General features: G+C 37.4%; 1 protein-coding gene across 1 annotated transcript in view; it reads right to left on the bottom strand.

Moving 5' to 3' along the window:
• The window catches only part of SMYD3 (SET and MYND domain containing 3), a 434,008-nt gene that overhangs the window by 47,451 nt on the left and 366,052 nt on the right, over positions 1 to 20,505 (bottom strand). Inside the window, exons 9-10 of the mRNA XM_086460934.1 lie at positions 6,813 to 6,900; positions 3,150 to 3,324 (exon numbers count right to left, since the gene is read on the bottom strand). Of these exons, the coding sequence (XP_086317060.1) occupies positions 3,150 to 3,324; positions 6,813 to 6,900 (263 nt within the window). The remainder of the gene's footprint in view (positions 1 to 3,149; positions 3,325 to 6,812; positions 6,901 to 20,505) is intronic.

The following is a 20,505-nucleotide window of genomic DNA, read 5'->3' as shown; positions in this document are numbered from 1 at the left end:
GAATTTCCTCTTGTTAATGCTGGAGGCCTCCAGTAACTCCTAATGCTGCAGCACTGGAGATGAAGGGTTGTTAATTAAAACAGCCCATCTGAAAAACCGTGGGACTTATATACCAGCTCTAAGTTCAGCAGGGGATTATGAGCAGTGCAGAATAGAAACAAACATGTTTGTCCCTCTCTGTATCAGAATCTCACCAGACCTGACGCCACAGGAGCCTAGAGAGGTGACATGGCTTTACCCAGTCCCTTCTGCTTCCTAAATCCAGTAGGCCCATGGTGTCACTTGGCTACTTCTTTTCCTCCTATTACTCCTGTTGCAATAGCTGAGGACAACTAGCAGAGTTTTGCAACAAATGCATACTTTCACTCTTTGTCTGTGGTATAAGTACTGAATACTTGAGACAAGGGGAGAAAAAACCCAAACCAAAACCCCAGAACATATGTGCCTTCTCTGCAATTTAAGGGCTAAATACTGGTGTCCTTCCTCAGAGGTAACCAAAGAGAAGTCTGCCTTACCCAGTATCTCTGAATCCAGTCCTTCACGAGCAGCAGTCAGCCTAGAGTGTGAATGTGCTGAGACATGACAAACCATTGTAACACCTCTTGCTGATATTCTGTTATTCTGTGGTTAAGGCTCATAAGGATTTTTGAAAGGAAGTTTATTCTTGCAAGCTGCTGAGTGCTGACTATGATGTGGGGCAGCTTTCACTCAGGCAAATGTCTTAGCTTTTGTTAAGGCTCTTGGACAGACAGACTATTACTGTGACATTTACAAGAAAAGCTGTGTAGATACATTTAGCTTAGGCTATTCAGTGAAAGCACATGTTGTAGGTTTTAACAAGTAATGGACAGTTATGGTTCAGCACAAAAGGAGAAGGCAGCTTTTCATCTTGACAACCACCATCTCTCCCCTTCTTTTGGAAGTTCTAGAGGTATTTGAAAAGTCCTAAACAATGTTTCTCATTGGCTATTGTCACTACCTAAACCATAGATGTTGGTATTCAGTACGATAAATCAGTTTTATGTAGTTTAACCATCTGTCTCTGCCAATTACATGAAGTGGCTAACTCTGAAAAAGTCAGTAACCATCATAATGAAAACATACAGTGTGATACAATGTGTCACAGAGCACTGAAAATTAATCCTGCTGCTAAAGAAATGGAAAATGCACAGTAAACACATTACCTGAAATTAAAATTGGTTTTGGCCAAATCTCCAGAGCCTTTAAAGTTGTAACAATGATTTCCTATTTATATGGACTGCTCGGATTCTCAGGTGATTCCCTGTGGAGAGCTGTATGAATACTTTTTTCAGAGGTGAGGAAAGGAAAATAGATAACTATAATGGAACTGCAGGAGCAGCCAAGCAGTAGATTGATTCAACAGGAGAAATACAATGCATCCCAAAAGATTTCCTAGGATTTGCTCTCCTGCTGCTTAGGGCACAATTTGTTGTGATGAGAAACTGAGGATTTTGTTTCAGGTGTATCAAAGCTTGTAGTGATGACTTGAAGGTATAAAGAAAAAACAACAATTGAAAATGCTTTTGGATGAGGACAGAACAAGGACAAGCTCTTCAAGGTGAAAAAAAAGGTCAAATATCTCATATAAATAGCATTCCTTGAGAGATACTAATTGAATGCACAGTAGAACCCTTTCCATCATCTCCGAACTCCTGCATTAAACAGCTTGAAAACTACAGTACACTTCAGTAAGCAAAACAGAGAAAGCTTTACTAAATTATCTGGTAAAATTGTACTTGGTCTCACTGTAATCTCTGCTCTCGGAAATATCTGTAAAAAAATCCTCCATTTTCAGTTGTGAAGAACTGAGTTAACAAGTTATAAAATAAAAAACAAGTGAGCGTTTAGGTGGTTTTCGAGTTTTTGTTTTTGTTTTTTCATTTAATAAGGAACATTTAAACAGGCAGACTTCTCTGTTCACCTGGAGCATGCCACATGGTAGAAGGCTGGCAGGAAGCATGTACTACTGCAGTACTACATAAGCCCTGTTTGAAAGGTTAAGTGGAACATGCCTGATGTAAATTTTACCCTGAAGAAATGTGAGAATTTGTAGGCACTCATGCCCACATCTATGAGAAGCAATAGTCATTACAAATACCAAGCTTCTCTACAGATGAAATTTCCTCAGGCAAATTGCTGAATGCTGATGGTATCCTAGTTTGATTAGGGAAGACATGTAAAATCTAAGATGTTCACATTTACAGCAGCACATACTATTCAGCACTAGCTCACACTTCTCCACATCATCCTGTGTACTGGAACATCACACGGTGAAGAAGAACTAGCACAGAAGAAATGGATGCTCTAAAAAAAATACCTTACCAAGAATGAACATTCATGCCTGAGTGACCTTATATCTGGACATTCAGCACAGGTTTATATTTACTTACAACAACACAAATATCCAGAATGCAAAGATTTGAGTATTAAAGCCTTTAGAACACAGACCAAAGCAGACAGCATGTGCCCTTTCTCCACCAGATGACCAAAGTTGCATTACAGGTCCAGGCTCCAAACAATTTCAAGACCTATCACATTAAGTAGGATCTTCCAGAGCATCCTTTTTTATCAATAAAAGTCCATCAGATTCAGAAACTCTCCCAGCATATAGCATAGAGGCAAGTACTAACCAGGAGAGAAGAACAGCAAGTACTTCGCCACCTCGGCCCCTGCCGAAAATAAGGACCAGAGGCCTTTTCATTTTCAGCTGAAACTGCATTTTGCAAGGTTATAGAGTATACAGAGAATATATATTATTTCAGTCAGCTGCCTGTCCCTCAAGCTTGACCTAGCTCAGCATAAGATACTGATATCCTCATGGCAATGGAGTCTGAATCAGAAAGTCAGCATCTGATCAGGGATGGGGCAGCATCTGAACACATGAAACAATGAGGAGCTCATAATCAGTTATTATTATAGTTCCTATTATAATTTTGTTTGCTCTCAGCCTGACTGTGGAAACAGAATAGGAGTTCTGCCTCATTCATTAACCTGGAAAGCAAGGCGAGATGTACAGCAAGAAATAAAAACAGTAAGAAGCATCTAGATGAAACACTATCTTTACTTTTAATGAGACAGTCCCCTCTCTCCCCATCTTTGGAAACAGTTGAACCAATTATATCTCTTACCTGTATGGTTCCAGAGTCCTGCTGCCATAATACAAAGCTTCTTCCCAGGATTCAAGGTTAATACAGGCATCCATGGCACAGTCAAGCATTTTCAGCTGATAGATATTTGTGTCTGGAAGACGACCCATATTGCTGCTCAAGAGATTCTGACATCTTGCCAGAACCTGTTCCCACTCTGTTATTAGCCTTAGTTAAAGAAATATCTTTAATCGAACAAAAATACAAGTTCTAAATGCTGTTAGCAAGGAGTAAGAGCTACAGGGCATTAAGATAAAAAAGCTGCCATCATTCCAGACTCCACTTCAATTCTCGAAAACTGCTTGAACTCAGAAGCAGTTGCTTAGGTAACTATTAGTTTAGTTTACATTTAGCAAAACAATTTCTAAAGGCGGCAGTATTTCAGCAGTAAAGGGTAATATATGACAAAATGAAAGGATATTTTAATACATAACAAACTAAAATCCAAATACTTCTTATTTAGCTGCCGAAACATTATTATTTATTTAAGATACTCCTCCAAATCTTACACCCAAGGGCAAGAACCCACGGAAATGTGTCTCAACAGCTAAAAAAAGAAAATTATTTTTTAATATATTAAAATAACTACACATATTTTTAAGCTGCCCAAGATTCAGTTTAGAATTCTCACGAAGTTAGAACCTTGTCTTGCAATTAATTAATTTTCTTTCTCCTTGAAACAGTTCTAAAGAGCATTGTTGGGTTTTTTTCCATATACAGCTCCATGATTCATGCCTGAGAAAAAAAAAGTATCACAGTTCTGAAGTCTGACTGTAGTTCAGGATTAAGAATCTTGGCAGTAAAGAAGATTTTTACCTCCAATGCTACAAGATTTTTTGTGTGTCTGGAAGAGAGGAAAGTAAGCTGGAGCTTGCATTCACTTTAGTTGGATATTCCTTACCACAAACCACTTATTTTCATTACATTCTACACTGGTTTGACTTGTCTGTGGACCAGATTCTCTCTCTGGCCATACCTAAGCTGAATACCAATACCCCCAGATTTTAAATGAGTACTGTCATCTGAGACTTTAAGGGAGTCCCAGAATGCAAGAAGTTTAAGCACCAAAAAGATACTATACGCACCAGTAAGAACAAATGAAATGAAAAAAATACTAGATTTAGAGTAAGAGAAGTAATAACATTTTTTGTATCACAGTCCTTTCCATACAATCAACTCAAGGAAGTTCAGCAGTTATCTTCACAACATTACTGAAAATACTATTCACCCCAACCCAGCAATGGATTTAAGTGTACAATGATAACCCTGTGATGAACTAATTTGTCCTTCCTGAACATGGGAATATTTACATACTTAAATTTAAGAATCTGACCACTATGTGGCTGGGCCAGAATTTATAGCATGGTTGTTACAAGGCTAAACTAATTATTTGTGAATTGCTCTCCTGCCCTTGGACTGAAAAAACCATATAAGGGAAGGAATGTGTTATTATAAAATTGCACCTTAACCTTTATATCTCTGGCAAACATCCATGTATTCTTTACAACTGATTAAGGACAGACAAACAGAAGAATGAGGGATATTATTTCCACTTGATACAATTTTTTGCAGAAAGCACAAAGCACTGACATTCTTGAAAGATTACCATTTTAGCTGATGCACAGTATTAGTCTGTCTGCTTTTACTTCTCATTGTACTGCTTCGTTCACTCACTAGTATCTAATAGCAGATGTGCTACAATGCAAAACCTGCTGGGACCAAATCATCAGGTACATAAATTGCAAATTAGAAAACCCAGTATCAGCTGTGACAGGACAAAAGAGAAGCTGTATCTGCCCAAGACTAGAGGAGCAGCCCTCAAGCAGCTCTACTACTGTTGTGTGGCCTGAGATGCAGAGAAATCCTTTTCTGCACAAAAATCCCTTTGTACTGGACTTTAGTGTCTCAATTTGTATGCTTAAACTAGAATTTGTGTCTGAGACAGTTCACTCACACATATTGTTTCAAGTTCTCTAACTGCAGATTTAGCATTACACCACCATATCTGAAAATCTGAGCTACTGATTATAACAAAGTCACTAACTTTCTCAACTGTAGGAACTGTTGGTTTAATTTGCTAAAAAAATTACATTTTAAGAAACTAATGACTATGTGCGTCAGTCAGCAAGAAAGTTTTTCTATTCATTCTTGGCAAGTGGACAAACGCCAAGCCCCCTTTTCAGGTACTGCACTGGGCACTGCACGCCAATTAGCACTGGTATTGTGGTGCAATGGAAGGAAAGATGACACATTTCAAATAGTCCATGTCTGAGAACAGAAGCTGAACAGACAACAAGGACATATTTTTTCAACCATTCCTGATACCTTTTAGTACAATGTGTTTGATAAATTTTCAGATATCAGCTAAATCCGTAATCTTAATTAAAGACCCTAGCAAAATTCAGTAGGTGAAATTTCTCCTGCAATTAAACATAGGAATATTAAATAGGACCAGTATTCTGGATCCACACTTTTGGCATAAAAATTATTGCAATTGCGTGTTGCATACCTATAAATTAACTTTAAGGTTAAAATATGGGCCCTGAAGTAAAACTGAATGCCCGAAGATTTGTTTCAGTATTGTCTGCCTCAATCCAGTGACTACAGAGGAACCTAAGACAGACTAGACACTATATGAAAATTAAAGTTAGATGAGATGAGCATTTCCCTTTTGCTAACAAATGAATCTATCTGGATTAGAAAGAAAAAATCTCAGGGTTTTTTTGTGTTACAATAAAAATTGTGAGCATTTGTTTCCAACCTGGAATATCACCATGCAAACTTTTTTTTTCTTATGCTGCTGAAAAGGACTGCTGGAAGATTTAATTATCTCTAGCTTCAGAGAAAGACCATGTTTCTGAAAATGGTAAGGTATCTTGCTACAAAAGGCCAAATTCAGTCAGTGAAATTCCACTGAATAGACTAAGATTGTAGAATCATTGAGGTTGGAAAAGACCTCAAAGATGAGAAAGAGATCAATATACTCATAGTCTTCTAGTAAAAATCTCACCTTTCTTCTGCTCATCTTTTCTTGGCTGTTGCTGTTCACTTATTTTTTTAATTGGATTGCATATCTACATGATGGCCATTAGGCTCCAGTTCTGTTTATTAGTGCAAGATCACCTCATTCAATTTGCTTAATTATCAGTTATTATAACATTATTATTATAACTTATTATAATGATTCTAAAATGTTTGCAGTGAACCTGACTGTGATTATGTCCTTGTTATTGTCATTGCTGTGCAAAGAATAAGAACCTGGAAATGTTCAGAACGGAAGTAATGGAACAAAAATTTAACAACGTTTCAGATTAAGCTCAATTTAATTTAGAAGTGGATTTATATAAAGTCATGGGCTGTGACAGCATAAGTCTAAACCTGAGTCAAAGTATCCCATCACATCCTACGTATCTACTTTCCTTGCCATGAAGCAGTTCCAGTCCAAGTAATCACAGACTCTACATTAACACAATTAAGAATATAACATGGTTTAAACATCAAATGAATTAAAAATACATTTTAAAACAACATTACAAATGTAAACCTTTAGGAAATAAATGTCAAAAGATAAACCGCATACTAAGGGGCTCTCTGGATTGTTTTCACAACTGAATGACAGATTGTAGCCTGCCACTGAAAGGATACCTTCTTTTGATTTTGGATATCTCACTTCATTTACAGCATCTTTGACTTCTTTCCAGGCATGCTCTTCACCAGCCAATTTCTCAGCATCCTGGTTAACGGAAACAAAAGCACTTGATGAGAAAAACACTACATTGAGAATATGCAGTAATGATGAAAACCTGGGTAAAAAGGTTACACTGACAAAAGGTGCTTGTGGGGATTGTATCACATTTTTGTAAAAACACAAAAAATCATTTCACCTCATACTCACCTTGTGCTTGTAAGTGAATGAGATGATATAAAGAAAAATTAATGCAAACTTGGAAACATTAAATACTCAAACCAGGTATTAGGTTTGCAACAAGAACCATGACCAATCAGAAAAGAGAAAGAATAGCATGTGATTTTTACTATCAAAATGTATTCAGCAGATCAAATTCTCTCAAAGTCCGGCTACCTAATACATCACAGATCTTCAACCACACTGCATAAAGGATTCAGCAAATAATTTTGAATAACCATGTGGTGATTACAGAGACTTTACAAATAGTAGGAGGCTACCTTCATCCATTACGGGTATGAGCTTACAGGAGAAGTCTACTATTCAGAAAATAAACTTTGGTTTTCTTTTAGAACTCATTGCTATTTCTTCCCTATTCCACTGGATTCTAAAACCAGCTATATTTTCCCATTTCTTTTTCATAAAGGCAAAAATGATGAATGGCTACAGCAGTAAGAGAAAGTTTCCCTTTTCAACTCTCTAGCAGTGACTAACTGATCCTTAGGTAAACCACTTGGAACAAACTTATTAAAGCATGTGGATACATATGTGGATACATACACAGATTTCCAAAAGCATCTAGATATTCAATTTCCATTGCTATAAGCACTTAAATACTTTAAAAATCTGTCCTTTAAGACAATGCAGTTCATTCTCTCTCTCTCTCTCTCTCTCTCTCTCTCCTTATAAAAGGCCCTGCTACATGCAAAAGGGTTTTGCAAGTGCAAATTCTTGCAGGAATAGTTTAAATACAGTTCTAAAACAATAATCCTTCAGCAGGGGAGGAGGCTGATGGTGAACAGAGAAGGTGTGTGAAAATCTAGCCAAGCACTTAGTAACCAACAGATACTCACTGGGCATCACAGGATCACCACTATTAAAAAGCCTGTAACCTGTATCTATTTAGAACTGCATAAGTTTCTTATTCCACTGCTTATTTACCATAAATTCAGAATAGAAAATACAGCGAGAATCAGCACTCATTTTCACATTTAATTTGCAGTTTTGCCTTTCCACTTGCTCCATGAAACAGCAGACATCTGTATTCCTGGGATGATTAAATCAAGATTGGTCTCAGCTGCCCCACCATTCTGTATGTCCTTACAAGGAAGGCAGCCTGACCCCACTGCATTTTGCACATGTACTTCCCCTACAATCAGTCCTCTGATCAAACAGATCACCTGGAAATAATTTTGTGCATAGCTGAATTTGCCACCAGAAGGCATAAGGTGAATGTTAGGACAAACAAGCTCATACTGTAGAAATTTTATCAGCACAGTTGATGTACATACCCAGCCCTTTTACAGCTTTGTGAATCTGTTAGCTTCAATGTAACCTCTACCAGCTTTTATAGGACTATATCAATTTCTGAACTCGGCCTATTAACCTGTAATAATCTGTCTCTAAAATATCTTTGTAGATCAAGTGCTGCTCACCGATAGATCTGAAAAACAAATCTGGCCTGTAAGATACTAATAATGATATCTGTGAAATTTTAGGTTTAAGGAGCTACCAAAAAAAAAAAGGAAAATTTCTTTTAAGCTATCTTTTCCCACTGGCCCAAGCATAATTCTCAGTATTTTGTAACCTGCTATAAACCTTAGAACTAAAACCTCAGAAACATGGGAATTGGGACAGACTTACAAGGGAAAGAAAAAAACCTATACACCGAGTTACAGGCCAATGCCTGATGCATCATTAGGGCTCACTTGGCACACAGCGGGACCGATGGATGAATCAGGTTAAAGTGTTGACATGGGATTAATCTTTCTCTTTCTTGTGCATTCTTTGAGTTGCTTTCCATTGTCTTCTAGCATTTCATTAACAACACAAGCATTTCATTAACAACACAAAGCAGTGCTAGGTTGGGTTTTCCTCTAACCTCTACACTAGTGCATAGCGTTAAGTCAACACTGGCTTCATATCCAGGTAGAGAATAGGGAGTGTCTGTTGGACCAATAATCTCCCAGCCCTCTCTGGATTCATGGTCTTTATCCCTTTTGTAAGAGACTTTAGGATGGAGGAAGCTTGGCAGAATGCCCAGCTCTGGGAAGGATTTAAGTCACAGGTTTCAGTGAGATGTTTTCTGTGTTCTCAAAATGAGGCATTTTGGGGATTGGCTGACATAAGAACAAGCTAAGACCTGGCTAACAGGGCCATTTACACTTCTACCGTTCTTCATCAGATTTCCATATGCCAAAGAACTCCTGTACTTTCCTAAACATTCTGGTTCAAGGCACAGAGGCTGCTTCCAAACAGGCAGTCAAGCAGGGGCTGCAAAACAACCAGGAGGGCTTGTCACTGAGAACATTTCTGCCTTCCAGCCTAAGATTTTTCCAAGTAAGTTGTTTCTCTCCCTTGGACAATGCCTTGAAAGTCACAGTCATGTGATACGACTAAGCCAGCTAAAGTACAAAGCTGTCTTGGAGTTGGAATTACAGAAATAATTGAAGTGATTAATAGTTACGCCAAACTGTTTAATTTAATCTAAGAGCATGGCAGTAACAGCTATGGGAGATTTAGCTTTCCACAGAGTAACACCCATTCAAAGCACCTCTTTTCAGAACATGCTCCCAGTCAAACCTCCAGGTGTGCAGAGCTGCCAACAATAAAGGAAGACAGGCTTTTTTCATCTCTAGAAAAGGAGAACCCTCGCTGAAGAAAAGGAAGAGGCTTTCAAAAAAGAAGGAAGAGTTAGTGACTTGTGCCTAATTGTGTTCCTTATTTCTAACATTGACAATTAACGTAAGAATTTGCTCTGCAGAACAACAAATACTTGTGACTTGGTCTAAAAAATAATTTGACTAGATAACCTAGACACAAAAATGCATGACAACCTTATGATATCAGAAACCAGCATGCTTCACAACTCAGCTTTTGCACACAGAGGCATGCTGGAGAAAACTGAGAGAAGTGTTGAAGGCTCATGGGGACAGCAGAAAAGACAGCTGCAACACATACTTTTCCATGGCAAGAATACAACCTTGCAATACTCTTAACACAGGTACAATCCATTGGAGGCAGAAGTGTCACAGGATGTGCTAGCTGAACCCACAATCTAGGGCACAAGGACAGAAAAATCAATCCTGTGACTTATTTTGAGAAATTATTCCAGATGGAAGATAGTTCCAGCACCTGCTTTCCACTTAATCCAAGTATGTGCAGGAGAAATTTGTTCATTAAAAGGTAAGATGCAATTCCATCTCAATTCTTCAAATATCATGGCAGGTGCTGCTACAGCTTTCTTGATAAAACACACCTGGGGATTCATCATCTTAACACTGAAGCTTCCTGGAAATCTCCATGGACTACCTATCCTTTGGACTACCTATCCCTGACTGCTTAGATCTATGCTTCTAATCCTTTAGATGGAACAATTCCCAGTTACACTCAGTTCTTCTAGTAAAACAATCTATAAGCTAAACTCTCCAAACCTGACACCTCTCAAAAGGACAATGTGTACCTTTACATCTTCTTGACTTTAATTAGGGTACATAAAACATGAAAGCTCACCTACATAATTCAACCAGACAAAATTCTACACTTGAAATCTATTTGGTCTTTCAAAATGGGCAAATGCAAAATGTACTGTAAAGCAAAATTTTCCTGCCATAAAGAGCCATCTTTCCTCCCCTAAATTTCACAGTAATTTCACTGTATAAAGGATTCAAGAGCAAGATTAATTTTTTAAAAATACTTTCTTGAACATCATAATTTCTATAGCTTGTAGATCAGAATATTAGTTGTTTTTCTTTCAGAATACTTCTAGTGATTTTATATCCAGTGATTCCTCAGACTTTTAAAATTTGTACATACTCATTGCAATCTCTGTTTCAGGAGCCTGAGAACAGACATGGTCAACTCTGCCCAGCACATCCTGTAAATGCTCATGAAAATAGTCTGTGATACACAATACACCATTAAATGCCAATATTTGCTTTAAATATTACACAGTTTTCCACAGTTTAGGTTCCATTAGTGACACTTGTAAAAATGAAGTTATAACCACTTATAACAAAGCTGTAACAAAAGAGAGAGAAATAAGAAAACCAGAGGGTATCTGATGAGGATTATAATCTGTTTGCATAGTGATAAAATGTAAAACGTTCTGTGGTTCTGGGCTTAAGTGATAGGAAGATTTATTATACAAGCACTGTCTCCTGAAACAATTACAGACATCAGGCACCACAGAAATGAGAATCTGAAAATGTTCACCTGTAGCATCCCCTCCTATTCCTTTGCTGCCATGTTGTTTGTAAGAATTAGTTCTCTCTGTATCTCTTCTGCTATTCTAGTGTCCTGAACACACCCCATCCTTAACTGAACTCTCCTTGGAAATAATCTTCAAAGTACAGATACATGTTTCTCTTTCCTTCCTGTTACTTTACACGACTCCTCTTTCCCTGACTACTCGTCTATTTCTTACACTTCCTAAAGTATAAGTAACCCTACCTATTCATTTCAAGCGCCACTGTTTTTACATACGATGTTAGTAGTCACTGTTCTTTGCTATCCCAACATAGCAAAGTGTCACGGGATGTGCTAGCTGAACCCACAATCTAGGGCGCAAGGACAGAAAAATCAATCCTGTGACTTATTTTGAGAAATTATTCCAGATGGAAGATAGTTCCAGCACCTGCTTTCCACTTAATCCAAGTATGTGCAGGAGAAATTTGTTCATTAAAAGGTAAGATGCAATTCCATCTCAATTCTTCCAATATCATGGCAGGTGCTGCTACAGCTTTCTTGATAAAACACACAGAGTTTTATCTCTCTGTTGTTAACGTTAACAACATTATGTTGTTAAAAGATTCCCACACAGAGAGCATGTCCTCTGAGAGAAGATGTCTCTCTCACAAAAGCAAGCATATGCCAACCAGTCAGTGCCATTGTCCCCTCTGCCCAAATGCACTGCCGCAGCCTCACCATTGCTCATCTGTAATGCGCTGCACCTCTGAAAATCTCCTGAACATTGCAACGGTTGATTAAGGGCTAGTCTTCCTTTCATACTTACACTACAGGACAGAAATAGGACATGGATCTTCTGTCCTCACTACAAAGTGCATCTTTCCCCTTCTACAAACACAGGTAGAGAAACAAGACAGAGATTTGCCACGGAGAGGAACCGTGAAGCATTCCCCGCCTCCCTCCACAGAAGGGGGAAGTGGGGACAGGAAACTCCAAACAATAAGTAACTTCTATACCACTTTTTCTCCTTCCCAGTCTTCCTCCTACAAGAAGTGGGTCCAAGGGCATCTTCATTATGTGCCTGTTTTCAGTGTTCAGATATCCAGTCGCACATAGGCAGAAAAGAGCAAAGCTTTGTAGGGGGTACTGGAGTGCTAGGCTGCCCTAAGAGGAGTAAAAAACAAGGTCTAAAGATTTCCATGACCAATATCTTCTCTTCTAAATACACAAATGGAATACAAGAGTATAATGTAAGCACCAGCAAATGTCAGCTTTACAATGGTAAAAGCCTATAAACCACAGTTCAAACAGAAATTAGGGGTTTAATATGAAATATTATTGGGTATGGTATTTTTGCAAGACAGGAAAAATCACACTAAGTAATCATAATAGTTCCTTCTGGTCACGAAATCTATGGCTATGTGATCACAATCCTGTGAGACAACAGTATATAATTCTGTTCTTGTTCTCTTTTTGTGGAAGCTTTAAAAATATCTTTAAAAAGGAAGTTTTCTGGACTGTAATATTTTAACACTTTAAAAGCTGCAGATACCTCAAATATCTGAACATTTCACATAAATTGCTGACCATGGCTTATGATTTGCTTAATTTCTAAAAATTTAAGTGGCAACTACAGGTGTGCATCTGACAGAACAATTCTGACCAACTTGATGGGTTCAAACCAAAAGAGATTTTCTTAGATTTTGTTTGAAGTAGGTGTCAGAAGAGCTCAGACACAGTTAAATTAGGGCATCACATTTTAAAACAGATCCCTGATACATTATGCTCTGAAAGCATAAATAACTATTTTCTATTTCTGATTCTATTTTAAAGTGCAGCAACTACTGAACGTATGTTTCTAGTAACCTCAGTAACTCATTGTTTTATATTTGGCAGCAAAAGGAAGGCATTAAACAAGTAGAAGATATTGCAGGTCTCCTGAAGCTTCACTTTTAGTAAGATCACAAAATCATAGAATGGTAGGGGTCAGATGAAGAAAAATGTTGGTTAGAGAATGTGATACAGAAGCTGCTACATTGCTGCTAAACTGAATATGTGATTTGAGTGCTCCAGAGCAAACAGGGTATGAAGGCCTGCCGGGCAATCACAGGTGCATGTAGCTACAGGCACAGCAAAAGAAAGCACACTTAAGTGGTTTCCCAAAATATCTGAGGTCATCTCATAAAACATTTCCAGTCTTTCTCATTTCCATAGATAATTTGTGCTCCACTTTGAAGCCACAGTTTTTTGATGGGACAGCAGCTTGTGATAGAGGACTGTATAGCTGAAGAAAAATGTATACTCACTAGGAAGCATAGGCTGCTGTGAAGCGAACTGTGGTACTAGAGTTTGACTCCATGCTGGAACCTGGGCTAGATTTATATTTGCATACTAGATGAAGTTTAAACTCAGCATCAAAGACAGCTTATCTTTTAGTATGAGGGCTGTGGTTTATAGGAGCCTGCAGCTTCAGCTGAGGATTTCACTCACCTTCACTCTTGCAAAGGTACTTTGTTAAGAACTACGAGTATATGAAATGATCAGTGCACAAAGCCCTATCTTGATTCAAGATTTACACGTGATTTCTGAAGTTTCAAAAGCTCCCCTGCCCTGCCTCACAAAAATAATGCCAGCTCCATAAATGCCAGTTCAATCATCCTTTCCAACCTGCAGAAGGTTGTCCTCACCAGAAGCTGAGCTGTCAGAAGAGAAGACCTTGTCTTTTCTGTCATACGTCTCAAGAGGGTGGATGAGACTCATGGCAATTCCAAAGCTACTCTGTCTGCAGACAAAAACAATGTTGTATGCCCTGTGAGGTTACTGGGAGAGGGCGAACTGACCCCTGAACAAATTGAATTTGTACTTTTTATTTTTGAATTCTGAAAGTAAAATAAAGACACATTGCAGCTGGATGTCATATTGCAGCTGAGTAGTATGTTGCTCAGTACATTGCTCAGTATTAGGCAGGCTGGACTACCTCACATAATCAATATCAGCTCTTCACGGATTACTGACCCTATGTGGAAGTGCATAAGAACTGCACAGGCTAGTAATATTCTAAATTGTATAGTTATTGGAAAATTTAACAGTTGTTCACACCATTCATGTTTAAGTGCTCGACTTAGGCATTCAAACCAAGACAAAGGTTTCCCCAGACTCTGCGTTCAATTAGTGCAAAAAACCAAGCACCTTCACATGGCAGTATGAATAACCTTCCCTTAACATTATCCAACTTAGTTATAACATTACAACATCTACTGAGAATTTAAAAAGAGGCATAAAAAACAACTGTGGGAAATTTATTAAAATGAGATGCTTTTAACAAAGAGAAAATTAAGATCAGCAAGTCCATTTTTTAGAAGTCAGTTTAATTTAATAAAATTAAATTATAAGATAAGGTAACTTTATACCGATAACATTTTAGATTTAATTAAATCTTAAAGCATAACACAAGAGAGAGGCTAACAGACCAATAGTTCTCAACCTCTCCAGTTGCAAGTCCAATATCTGTCAGGCTCAAAATTCTGCACACCAAAAATAGCACTTGCATTTCTGTCAAACACATACTCCACTCTTATCCACTGCAATCACACTTCAGCTGTTAATTTATGTGATTTTTTTAGACACAAGCATTTTTAAACACCTTTTCAAAGATCACTGCAGTTGTATACTGTATGTTACAGAGGCAATCTCATAAATGTTTTATAGTGAAGCAAATTAACATGCCTCTCCCTACTGACTCCCCTGCTTATAGATTCAAGGGTCACATCAGCCTTCTTTGCCAAAGGAGACACAATGTTTTCCATTTCTGTTCAGCTACCCACACTGAGACTCATCTAGCCGAATGTAGACATTTGTGCTACCCTTCCATTTCACAGAGAAAAAAGAGGCACTCTCAGGGTGTAATTTGCATAACCCTAAAGCAGGCTTCTAAAACACGTCAGATGAGTAACAGTCAAAGTGCGTCCATTTTTCTCCATTTTATCCATAAAGGAAGTCTAGAATAATTAGCTCAGATGCCAACATTTACACTGTAGCTGTCTGAGATATGCTGAAATAAATCAAAGCTGTAGATCCCCATTTCAGACGTGGAAATGATCTACCTTTGCAGCGGTGGCACATTTTATTTCAATAGGTCTAATCAACCAAGCGACTCCAGTTACTCTGTGTTATTTACCTGTCCTCATAAATGTTTATTATTCTCTCAGTCTTTGTCATCCATGAATTTTACTGGCAATGATTCTGCAATTACTTCCAATTCATTCATGAAAACGCTGGGTACTGTAGAAACAGAGTTATTACGGACACACTCTGAAACTATTTGGTAAGCATTATATATAACTGATGAACATGTGATTTAATGTTTAAGTGTGTTGTCAGAACAATCTTTAGAATGTATATATACTTAGTGTGTACATGTATAAATTCCTGTAGTAAAAGACACCAAAAAAGCTCAAAGCTTTCATTAGTCTTGAACACCACAGCCCAACTGAACTTTTTAAAGACCAATAATGTTCACAGATCAAGTGTTAATACTAAAGCTTTTCTGTTTTACATGCATTCTCTGTGATAAAAATGGAAGCAAATAACATTAGACAGCATTTCCTCTCTCAAAAAGCAGCATACAAGGATACTAGGCTACTTAGCAAAAGAGTAAGAAAGTATCTAAAGAGATCTGTCAAATTATAAACAATACATAGGGCTAGGCAGCTAAACTTCACCATAGCATTTTGCCTGGAGACTCTTCAAATGAAAGGCACGTGTATTTAACCCATTCTCAAGTCACTGCAGTTAAGTGTTGGTCATTATGGTTGCTGACCTAAACATTTCCCGTATATTCTAAAACTAGGTCCCTTAAATACAATTACTCCTTTTGGTGAAAAAGGAGTCATAATTACACAAGGGCTATCCTAGTCATTTTCATTGCCTTTTTTCTGTACTGTTTTACAAAATCCTCATGCCGCACACAGCTTGGGCCCCTGGGTATGACTGGCACTTTGCAGGCCCAAGACCCCAATACCTACTCCCAGTCAAGACAATGAAAGTTGCAGCTTATTCCATGAGCAACAGGACCAAGTTTTGTGTCTGTGACAGCACTGCCTCTATAAACCTCCTAATTTCAGCTTAGAGCTGACTGCAAAATTCCCATCTGTATAGGTTACAAGCTGAAATAAAAATTGATTGGACCATAGGAAGAGCAAGAAATAGAAGTTCACTATTTTTCAACTCATAAAAGCCAGAGTACAGGAGGAAGGGAGGAAAAGCAAAGGAAAGTAGTTACAGTTTAGCATCAGAGAAATAGGGCCTTATGCCAGACCACCCAAAAATTCTTGGCACATTTGTAATTCCATTGTAACTTCCACCATCAGTCCAAAAAAACCCTGTGGGTAATTTGGTCACCTGAGGAAGGATACTGTTCAGCCTAATTCCTAGCAACTGTGAGACTGGTATTTCAGACTGCCTTAGACATTGCACATTTCTTAAGGGAATCTCTATATCTATCTTACCAGAGAAACTGACAGCTATAAGGCAAATCTGCTTTATTCCTTAATTCTGCAACCTATGGAGACACAGAATGCCACTGAGGACATTTACTGGCTCAGAAGAGATGTGTAGGTCCAAAATCCTCAGAATATTCAGGTATTCACAATGCATAATCCAATCCACATTCATCAGTGAATTGAAATATGTACTTAAGTTTAAATGCATGCATAAATTCCATTAAAGTTAATATTTGTGCGAATGACTAAACACTTCACTAAGTAGAGGTGTAGTTATTTTTCTATCAAAGTTCAATTTATGCTTCAGTGACTTGAGGAATTTGTGCCCACTGAATTATTGGTTCTAACTGAAGATATACTGACATGAAGTTAGATATTTAATTTGAATGCTAATATCACAACAATTTAATATCTTAATGCATGATATAACACACAATAAAACAGTAACTATAGTAATTATGTTTTTTTAATGTATACTGCAATGTAAACTAACAATATTTACCATAGCACATGTTTTCTGAATGATTGTGTATGAAACACAGGGAGTTTAGGGGTTAGAAAAACACATGCAACATGGTTAAGATCATACACAGTTGATCAATCTACTCTACACCTTAAAATATTTAATAGATTTCAAAAGTGAAAGCGGCAATTCCTAGAGTGCTGATAAAAATTGACTGTCTAACTCACCAGCATATTGCTTGAATATTCAGTGTCAATGCTCAAATCCACATTGACCAGTCTCCAAGTTTTTTAAAGTCATGAGTAAAAAAACGCTGAATTAATTTTGTACAGTATCTGGAGTTTCCTCCTCTAGAATTTTGCCAACAAATTTGATCATCCCCTGACTGAATATTAATTTCATATAATCAAAGGACAGGTATGCAAATACCTTTAAAAGATACTGTACAGTATTTTAGTCATTTCAAGAACAACTACTTTGGAGAATTATTACTGAATCACCTTGGCAGATCACCACTGATTATTCTCTAACTAATACCAATTTAAACCAGTAGAGGTTCTTCCAGGCTTTAAGGGAAGCAGCTAGAAATACTCCATAAAGCAAAAGAGTGCTTGAAACAAACCGTTTCCAGTACCTTTCTAGTACTTTTTTTATTCTGACTCAATAATACGGACATTTTAGTCATTGTCACAAAAAAATAGGAAAATGGCCACATCCCAGAGAGTGAAAAGGGCATTCTCTAAAATATCATAATGTCATGGAAACTATTATAAGACCCTTGAATATTTTCTGCGTCCTTATTTTCTGTTTGAATAGCTATCATGCAGCTGGTTCCTGTTGACTGCCATTGTTACAAGTTTTTATGTGCCTCAGAAATCAATGGTGATCAGCCAAGGTGATTCAAAGCAAGGAGAGGTAGTCTAGATCACAAAACATGTCCTGAAAGTTAGACATCTTGACTTACATGGAAGCAACCGTTCATGGGACCTGCTGGAAGAACATAATTTAGTGATATATAATCTGTATTGGATTTCCAATTTTCCAAACAGTTCACAGTACTAGTAATCGATTTCTCTGTCTCTTGTTAAGTACTCTCCACTAAGTACTTCATTTACTGCTTAAAAACAGACATACTGTTGTCCTAAAATATTTTTCCCAGTCAGACGGATGAGTGTTGCCTCTCTGAAGAGCATGCTGTCTCAACCCTTCCTTTTTTAAATTTCATTTACAGGTGAGTGTTTGGGGTAGGGGAGAGGAAGCTCACTTTGCACAGATCTCCACCTTCATTAACCAAATACAATGTACTAGTAGCTGAACTTCGCAGTATTTTCTACCCTATACCAAACATCTATAGATTCAAACTACTGTATTATTAGGCAGTAGCTGGAATCACATCAAAAGCTTTCAAAGCTCAGAAGGACTTCTTTCATGCACAGGAATGATGCAAAATTAATGTAAAGTTGTACACTAGAAATATTTTGATAGTAAATATTTAGTTGCCAAGATATTGTCAAAGGAAGTGCAGAAACTTTGGTTTATATCCCATACTCGTCAGCACTGATGAAGACAAAAATTCATGCCTTATCTTTTCTAAAGCAGTATGATGCAGCAAGGTATTCTTCTTAATGACTGTGTGTAATCTTGAGCAGAGTTGTGATACTCTGCTTTACCACACTCCACAATTCAAATCACTGTTTGCAGTGTAATCGATGGTTTTCATACAATTCACGCAGCAACCTTGTGGAAAATAACAGGACATCCTGCAATGGGTCAACAAATTACACAGTCCTCTGCTGTAACTCACATGGCTGGAGTAAACTGAACCTTTTCAAGCCTGCTACCTTTCATACAATAAAAAGTTCCTACTCATGTCTAAAAACAAAGCTCACAAATGCAAAATTTGTAACTACAGCTTTAGTTACTGCTTTGTTGTTAGATTAATCAAATTAATGGCAAGAAATTGATATGGCATATTGCTTATCACAGTAATTTTTTAATCCAAAGCATTCAGTCTGCAGTTTTACAGTCTCCAAAGTTATAGGCTTCCTTGCTATTCAGATGATCTCATTCTTGCTTTAGTAGACCTCAGAGGTTATTAGTTAAGGACTGCAATTGATTTAGGCACTGAAGAGCCTGATTTTGTCTTTCCCAGTCTATGGTGCTTCCTACAAATTCAGCCAAAGCCCCAAACTTTGAAGAATTATACTGTCAAAAATAATTAGAATGAAGTCATGATACCCAATGATCTTGCCACAGGGTCCTAAATCAATCAATCAACTAATCAATCTCTGAAAAATAAAATTAAAATAAAATTTGTCTTGCAAAGAGCGTCTAAAAGTTTAGAGGCAGCTGACAGGAAAACCATCTTTCTTCATTTAATTAAGAAAACTAAAGTGAAAGATGCCCTTCCACAATGTGGCATATTCTGAAGAATAATTAATCTTTTTAATGTTACTTGTATAATGGGCATTCCTATATCTATTTTATGGAGGGAGAAGTGAAACAAGGCTGTACATTACTTACCAAAGATCACAAAACAAATAGCAGCAAAAGACAACAACTATCATCATGTACTGCATGTGTAATACATTGCGTACTACAAAAAGGTATATCTTTAAAATTGTCCCTGTGTGTTCCATGCACACACCTATGTACATACATATACGCAGACAACATTGCTTTTCCCATTAAGATCTGGTTTTGTCCGGTGTAGATGTGTCCACTTCACCATAAAAAATAACTGCAGTGAAATGGATTACAGAATACCCTGTTATTCCTAGCAAGTAGACAGGCTAAGGAGATTGTTAGTTCATAGATTTAACGATGGGGTAGATTATCAGATTAAAATCTGAACTACTAAATTAACATTTTTTCCAGAATTTTTTAACCCATTCTTGACCTATATAAAGTAAAATCATGATCTCACTTCAGGGCTCACTATGCACAAGTCTACTTTACAAAACCACTCATCACTCCTCTCCTCTGATTGGAATTATCAGAAAACTAGGACAACAGACATCGCAATGAAGATAACCTTTGTTTTTTTACTGAGGATTTACACCTACTGATATATGTGGTACTTCATTCTAGTGAATTCCAGGCATTGTATGGACATGTAATGAACCTCAGAAAAAATATACTGTAAGAAAGGTAAGATTTATTAGGACAACTTTTCAGCTAAGGAAAATAAAACAAAAAGAAGACAAACCGCCCAACATCATAAAGAAAGTATATAGTATACGATCAGGATGGCATTAGGAACCAGAAATTTGGAGTATGAAA

The sequence above is a fragment of the Leptosomus discolor genome, chromosome 2 (assembly GCF_034619465.1).
Source record: "Leptosomus discolor isolate bLepDis1 chromosome 2, bLepDis1.hap2, whole genome shotgun sequence".
Classification (NCBI taxonomy): Eukaryota; Metazoa; Chordata; class Aves; order Leptosomiformes; family Leptosomidae; genus Leptosomus; species Leptosomus discolor.
Note: the sequence above shows the minus strand (reverse complement) of the source record. Positions and strands in the feature narration are given on the sequence as shown.